General features: G+C 43.0%; 1 protein-coding gene across 1 annotated transcript; it reads left to right on the top strand.

Annotated features, from left to right (window-relative positions):
• Nucleotides 1–428: 428 nt before the first annotated feature.
• Nucleotides 429–870, top strand: LOC122321622 (uncharacterized). Its single transcript, XM_043212315.2, has 2 exons — nt 429–586; nt 644–870. Exons 1-2 carry the CDS (start codon nt 494–496, stop codon nt 746–748), a joined length of 198 nt encoding a protein of 65 aa, XP_043068250.1. The 5' UTR covers nt 429–493; the 3' UTR covers nt 749–870.
• Nucleotides 871–8,239: the final 7,369 nt, after the last annotated feature.

Raw genomic sequence — 8,239 nt, 5'->3', positions numbered from 1 at the left:
GGGGCGAATCAAACGTCGTAGATCTCGCCAAGGTCGGGTGGGTTAAGACCATAACGACCATCTAATTACCCTATAACTCTCTCTCTCCTCTGAAGATATTTGAATTTTAGGGGATTTGTTTCTTTGTTTTCGGAGTTGATTATATGAATTTTCGAGCTATTGCACTTAATTTATTTTGATGAAGTGTAGTATGGATACGTGAAAAGAACCTCCCCCATCCGTCGAGCTAAGTCTAAGACCACAAGAAGTGCACGCGCTTCACTCCCATCCATACGTCCCTAAGGTATATCCTCTGGACCACCTTGCATCTTGGTTCTGTTGGAACTTACAGGAACACCCGCACATTACGTAGGATATTCTTCGCATGATAAATAGTAAGCAAATAAATACTATACAGTATCAAAAAGCCTCCACTCAGAAACATCGATGAGCTTATAAATTGCGATCTACAACTTAAATTTCTTAGTCAAAGCTTTACTTTCTAAGAGGAAAGATGATTTCCAGCTCGTTCGTCCGCCTGGGACTTCTGCTTTTCATCCTGAGCTTAGCAACAAGTCAGGATAATTGCATGAAAAATGGAGGATTCGTAAGTTATCTAGACTTCCGTAGAAAAATTTGTAATTTCCCGTCTTCCCGTTTTTAGTGCCAGGCACATGGGGAGTGCTGCTCCAAAAAATGCCTGACCTTTATGCAGCAGTGTGCCAAGCGCGTAGGTTCCTCCGAACCCTTTCCTCCGAAAATGGGATAGAAATTAGTGGACCAAATGCTTAATCATTATACTCCTTTCCAAAATTATACGATCTTCTATCTTCGTTGAAAAATGAAAGAGCATAATAGAGTGAAATAAAGTATGCAGAGTTGTAGCACAGAGTCTGATGTATTATTCTTATTGTTTTTAATATTTTAGCACCTTCAGTTCTTAATTTATGCTGTGTGAAAAAGTGTTTGAAACATTTTAAAAACTTTCTTTGTGTATTGAAAGTTTTGTTCAAACTTAATTCTTTTATTTCTGTTGAAAATTTACATTTTTATTGTTATCAAGCATGGAAACTTGTTACCCAATAAGAAAGGCAAAGAAAAAAAATAAGCCTATAAAAAAGATAGACTAGAAAAAAATTATATCAACATAAAAGATAGAGGTATAATTAAATTTATAAATTTGTGCTTGGTATGGAACGTATTTTTAAAGCAAAAATAAGAAAAATAAAAACCCTAGATAGTAAAATCTTTTCCTTTTAAAGGTTGGTATACAGCTGATGGCACAAAAATACCAGTATGAATTATGTGGGTTATACATGTTATTACCACAATTAAACACTGCATAAATTTACTTACATTTTCAGCTACAAGTTCAAGCTCTTCCCGCTGGCAAGGTGTCGCCTGCGGTTGATGCCAAGCTGCCCATACTATCCCCACCCGTTGTCCAGAAGCCTGCGAATCCTCTAAATCCCGACGAAGTCACCCTCTTCACCAACATGTTCCTGAGCTTGCTCCGGGGAGTAGCCGACTATCGGAATCTGGTGGCCGGTACTCGGTACAGAGTGTGTGGCAGAGTCCGCCGGTTGTCGACTTCAGTCACAGACTCTTCGCCAACTAGATATCTTTTGTTATTCGATTCTGAAAATCTGTTTTTGCAAAAACATGCTGTAATAACAATTCAACACTATCAGTCTTTGGTTTTTATTTGAATAGTATATAAGCTCTGAACTTCTGGTTATTTATTCACTTTCGAGTTTAAAAAACTGAATCACCAGATAAGTAATCCAAGATGAAGCTAGCTGTGGTTATCCTGAATATCATCCTGGTCATCAGGGGTCTGTCGGTGGCTGAAAGTTTTGAGAGGGGACTTTCTTTCGAAGAAAGCGCACTGAGAGATTCAAGGGGCCCAGAGAATGTTCCCGCTCGTCGTGGTACTAAACCTTATTCCATAATGCCCCCTTCAAAAAATCTTACTCAGGTAAAAAAGAACTAAGTTTATTGAAATGTTTTCTGGACAATAAGCTTATTATGATTTTTAGATCGAACGTCTCAATTGGGCGGAAAACTGCAGACAATTCAGGCAAAAATGCAAGTTCTCCGAACAATGTTGCAGCAATAAGTGCTTGAAGCATATAAAACGCTGCACTACTTTGTGAATTTAAAACGCCTAATTATAAATAAAGTCATGTGTCGTAGTATATCAGAGCTCATTACAAGTTTTTCTAGCTTGATAAATAATGATAAATCCTTATCCCTTATGTTCTCTTTGAACCTGACTGTCTGATAATGAGCCTAGTAGTACAAGGCTGAAGGATGGAGGCCGGAGCTCATCCTTGTCATCTGGTTAGACACTCACTCGGCTGGCAATAATAAACTGTATCAACTGACAAACCCGTCAGTTGACACACAAACACTGAAGCGCTGGTAATGCGAAGTGAATTGTTTGGCTGCTCACAATCAACTTACATCGGTTTGTGTTTGTCACCGTTTACCAGCAAACAATATTTCCGCTCGCACATCTGAATACCCGGCCAGACAATGCGACAAAGCGCCATCAATGTGAATTTTTACATTCATAGACATTTGCATTGACACGAGTGCGATACACACTCGTGCCACATGCGATACGTATGTGAGTCTATATGTTCAGAAGAGGGAGTGATCCTTTCCCCCCCCTGTGTGGCACAAAGCGTGCACAATGAATTTAGACAGCGATTGTTTGGCTTTCTTGTCCCGGGCTTGTCCTGGCTTCCTTTGTTGTTGTCACGCCCCATCTTTTTACTTTTTGCTCCTCCAGCCAAGTGCTGCAGTTGGATCAACAATGCCCGCACGGACCTATTAAAATATGGGGAGCATTTCGGGGCGAGTCTTGAATTTTTTATGGGTCTACCGAAAAGTATGCCACACACTCGTAGGTGACCCTTTTCACGCGTTTTAAAACGCACATTAAACGCCAGCAATTGTTAACGCCGCAATCTACGATTTTATGTGCTTCCCATATTAAAAATTGATTATTTTTACAGCCCTCGGTTATCCTGCAACCTGCTGGCAATTGTTGCTGTCTAGTTTTATTCACCTTGCCACCACAAAATGGAGCGGTTTTACGTGCCACAGCTTGTGAGATTTATTTGGGTTTGAGCCTTGCATATATTTATCAACAATGTAGTACAGTAAGGAATGCAAATGCCATTTAAACATTTGGAACATATTAAGAAAATATTTCCCTAAAATTCTTCACTATGCTTTTGAAATTCTCCGATTTGTTTTGACATCACCTGGTTATTTTTTGCCACTTACTGGCTCCAACTTCGGTCGGCGCCTTACTGTCTGCTTTTCAAGCCATAGAGGAAGACATCAAAACTGCGGAACCGGAAGATATTCCAGGCATGCAGCCGCAACCGCAACACCAACCAAACTCTGAAGCCACCCACCCACCAACGATAAGAGACGGCAGCTTGATGAAGTTTGGCGGCGGTGCCTGGCAGGAAATCACTTTCGTTCCACTCCGTCCCGAAAAAGGAAAATAAACTGGGAGCGCAGTAAGATGGAGGGGCAAGACGAAAATCGATTGCTTTTGGCCATCAGCCATCAGAATTCCATATGCAGATTCATTGGCCCGAAAGTATGCAGCTCGCAGGGAAAGCGGCCAATTTGTCAACTGACGCCAACGAGTTTTTCCAGGGCCTACCTACTTCACTCTGACAGTCAGAACTGGGCGCCTTTAAACCCGGCTTTATGCCGGATTCTATAATGTATGCAGGTGTGCGTAAGCGTGTGGCAGCGCGTAAAACTTTTACATTGCACGTGTCGGCAGACACTTAACTGTCGAATGAATAATTCCGCCTGCCACAGCCAGCCGGCAAACTTTTATTGCTCTCGGTTGCTGCTGGCGATGGAACAGGTGCCTCAGGACTGCCAAATAACTTAAAGCAATTCGCGTCTTGCCAACTGTTTAATTGGACTTCGCAGTAAGCCAAGTGATGGCGGAAATTCCTTAACCGAAAGTGCAATGCCCGGCGCCACTCGGGGCGTATACTTGATGCGGGCAATGGGATGGCCCAAAACAGACTGTGCCAACTTATCAGTAATGACCTTTCCCCGCCGCCCACAAATACTCACTTACTGCGAGTGGCTGGAGTTTATGAAACCGACATATAAATTATTCAAGTGTGTGGACCTACTTCGCACACAGGATACCCTGTAGAAAAACATTATAGCATTATCTGATGGCTTGTATGGAACCAGATATTAAAAAGTTTCGTTAGAAATATTGGGAAAATAAAACAAATAAAGCCAAAATCCCATTTGGCTGCTAAAATTCCCCCTTGGCTTTCGCAAACGCAGACACCCAGTTGTTTGACTTCCAGAAGTTAGAGAAATATTTACAGCTTGAAAGGATTTTTTTTTTTGCGAACATCGCATATGTTTATATTTGCATTTTCTGGCCAGGATGTTGGAGCACAAAAACCGGGATTTTCTATGCCCGAGAAGGTTGGGGTGGAGGTAGGGGTGTGTCGGGCACGGACCATGAAATTGATTTAAAATGTGATGCTGCTGCCTAAAGAGACTGAGAGAACTCTGCCAGCACAGTGTCAAAGGACAGGGCAAACAGTCACGAGGCGATGATGATGATGATACTGATGATCCGTGCCCAGGATGAGGAGGTGGCTGAGGTAGAGGCTATGAGGTAGTGGCAGGAGGAAGGACGAGGACGAGTTGATGCCAGCTAGCGGTGTCGTTGTCCTCGCCAGAAACCGCACGTATGACATCAACTGGCAAGTCGTTAGTGCGGATTTAACTGGCGAAAGGAAAAGCCACACGAGCAGCAGTGGCAGCAGGAGCAAATCAAAGCGAATGTCCATCAACATTATGTGACTCTCAACAGCCTCTACAGTGGGCAAAAAAGTATTGACCATATATGTAATTTATATGTCTTATATGTAAAAAGGAAGTCTCATAATAATCAACAGCCCACATCACTTTATTTTGATAGCAATACTTTGTCCTTAAAACCCACTTTGCCACATGCCGCCGATGGCCACAGGACTTTTCCCCTGTCCATCTGCTTAAGCATACAAAGAGCCTTCAGTCCTACCCCCTTGGCTTTGGGGGGAAAAACATGGAAAAGCGGAAAAGTGTCAGCGCTTGTCAGGACGACCATGACCAGAGCCAGGCCTGTTTGTGAGGAGCGAGCAAAACTCATTATATTTCTGCTTGCCGCTCTCTTTTTCCGATTGAAAGCGCCGGCCCTTTAATGTTTGTTTCTGTTTCAGTTTCAGTCGCTGTTACTTTTTTAATCGCACACGCATATTTAAAAAAAAAAATAAAAAAGATAAAGAAAAAATAAAGGCAAGTGTGCTTCTGTCAGGGCGGCGCTTTGATGTGTCAAGCGTTCAATCGGGAGGGTGTAGAGCATCGGATGCGGCGTGCGGTAGGTGTGGGGCGTTGGGCGTGGAAATAAAACCCATAAACATAAACTCGGCTGGAAATTAATAACAGTGAATGCGAAATTTGCATACAAAGGCGGTCACTGACAGTGTAATCTGAGCTGCCAAATCCCCCGACCTGACCCCCGCCCTTTAAAGCCGCGACCTCACCGACGATATTAAAGGCAGCGGCAAAATTTGCATTTATCGACAGGCTACGGACGGGGCAGGGGATCTGATACTCATATAATGAGTGGCAGGGACACCAGCTCTCATTAAAATGTAATTGCCCATTAAAAGCGAGAGTAGGCTTGGCTTGGCTCCTTGATTTGTCCACTTTGCCGTTTCGAGAGTCGGGTTTTGTCCTCGGTTCCTCTTTGTTTCGAGTTGCGTTGTTTCGTTAATTGAATCGGCGAAATGACAACCAAAACGATTCCTTTGTATGCCCACGGGCAGTCCAGCGATGGCCACTTGTGCGATGGCCACTCGTTACGCATACGCTCCGTGGGCCACACAAAACATGCCCCTTGGCGGACTCTGCACGTCGGGACAAAGGCGGGACAAAAGCTCTTACGTGCAGTGAGAGAAAGAATGGATAGCCAAGGCATTTTCTAATCATTATAATCTTCATTTTAAGAGGGCTGTTAACACTTTAAGTACTTAATAGTATATTTAACTGAAAGAAGAGTCTCCTGCAATAAAAGCTTAAACAAAAAAATTAATTTTTTTTCTGAGGGCACACACGTGACGTGCAGATACGAGTCCTTTTTTGCTCTTTAAATCTTTACCATCGGCATTATCATTACCAGGAGGAACTTTGCTTTTTCATGTCGTCAACGAATTAAATTTTTTTGTCTCGTCCTCTCGGTTTGCCTTAGGGAACCGAGGAGGTGCTGCTGTGGGGTCATCAGACAAGGAACAAAAAATGCAAAACACAACTTTCGTTTTTAGTAGTAGTTTCATTTTCCATTTTCAGTTCACATCGATGCTCAGATTCGATGCTTGACAGTTTGTTTGGCCCACTTTCAGCTTGCTAATTGTTCCGAGAATGGCAACTGAAGGCTACAACATGTCCCAAAAAACCAACTGCCTGTTTTCAGTTATTAATTCAATTCCAAACTCAATTTTGAGGCTACTTTCCATGTACAGTTCACAAATTTCAGCTGCCGCGTCCTGCCGCGACTCTGCCCAACTTTGCCTAAAAAAGTTGGCCTCTTTAGAGCCAGCACATCGTGTGGTATGTTCGCGATTTGTTTGCTGTCCGCACCGGTGGCTGCATTTACGGCTGCTGCAGTTGCAGGTTTAGTTGTTGCTGCGCAACGGCAGCCAATTAACGGCAAATCCCCGACAGATCTCAGCCTTTCCACTGGCCGGTCCTTTCGAGTGTGAGCTCCCGACTGTGAGCTGCAGCTGCCAGTTCTAATTACCCGTCTGACTTGTCTAATTTCCAAGAGATTTTTTAATTAACAGCGCTGCAAGCCGCAACCAAAGGTGTGCAAACACAACACTCCACACACACACGTGGTGAGAGCGAGCGGAAAGCCGGGAAACTCTATCTCGACGGCAAGGCCAAATTGAGAGTGACATTTGGCTAAATTTAATCTGGGCTAAGCTGGAAAATCTTCCATTTCCCGTGCCAGAGATAGGGCTAAGCAAATACAGACTTTTCCAATTCAATCCAAGGATGTGGTATTGTAAAACTTAATTGAAGTTTTAACAACTATAATGTGGGTTCTAGGAAAACCCGAAGAAACCTACATAATTATCTTTGAAATATTTAAGAAACTTAAAGCACCTTTTTTAAGGAATATGGTCTTTGCTCTTCAAGTTCTTCACAACTTTTCTAACAATGTACTTTACAACACAAAACCAAAGACTCGAAACCAGCAATCAATCAATGTTAAGCCCAGAACTCTAGCAAACCCATAAAAAAGAATATACATTTTTGGCTGGTGGGATGCACGTGTTCCTGTTGAAATATCCTGTTGAGGGCCGTGTAGAGCGTCGAATACGCATCCATTTAAATGCAACCACAACCGCACTGGGAAATGCGCTAGGAAAATGCAAATCGCGTGAATATTATGTATTTGCACATTTGCGGAATGCAAATTGATGAACAATATTTGAGGGTGCTGTTGCTCTGCGGCTGGCCATTTTGGACGTGATTATCATAATCAACCATAAACGACCAAGTAATTCAATTCGATGCGAAATAAAAGCGATCGGTGAGGCCCACGCCCACATTCGAGATTTAATTCTATTTTATTTCCCGTCTACCCAAAAGCGACATCATTAATCACACGGAGAACGGACATATTCATTCATTGTTGGCCAGAGATAACTGTCAAAAACTTTAATTATATTTTCAGCGTGTCAGCGCCAACAAAACCGAGGACGATGATGGGGCAGACGTGGCAGTGTCTGCCTTAGCTTGACAATTTGTCCGAGGCACCAAAAAAAAAAAAACGTGGCGAGTACGTGCCGCAGGCGTGAAAAAACGTTGGGGATAAAATGAAAGTTCTGGCTCTGATTTGGCCTGAAATATTATATCCCATGACTGGTCCCACCAGTTGCTGCCGCTGCCGCTTCTCAATAAAATCAAATTGCCATTCAACTTCGGATGCACCAAAACGACAGCATACACCTTCCTATGTATGCTCCCGGGCCCGCCATTACCATTCTCCATTGTTATTTTTATTTCTGCAAATTGAAAACGCTCCGCTTAATCCTGACGCCTGGCAAGGCTGATGGAAAACCAATCACCGCTGAACATCAATTAAAAGAAAAGCGGAGACCGGAGACCGAATGGGAAGAATAGCGTGGGAAAATAAAAA

This window comes from Drosophila bipectinata, chromosome 3R (assembly GCF_030179905.1).
Source record: "Drosophila bipectinata strain 14024-0381.07 chromosome 3R, DbipHiC1v2, whole genome shotgun sequence".
Lineage (NCBI taxonomy): Eukaryota > Metazoa > Arthropoda > Insecta > Diptera > Drosophilidae > Drosophila > Drosophila bipectinata.
The sequence above is the reverse complement of the archived record's forward strand: the minus strand, read 5'-3'. Positions and strand labels throughout refer to the sequence as shown.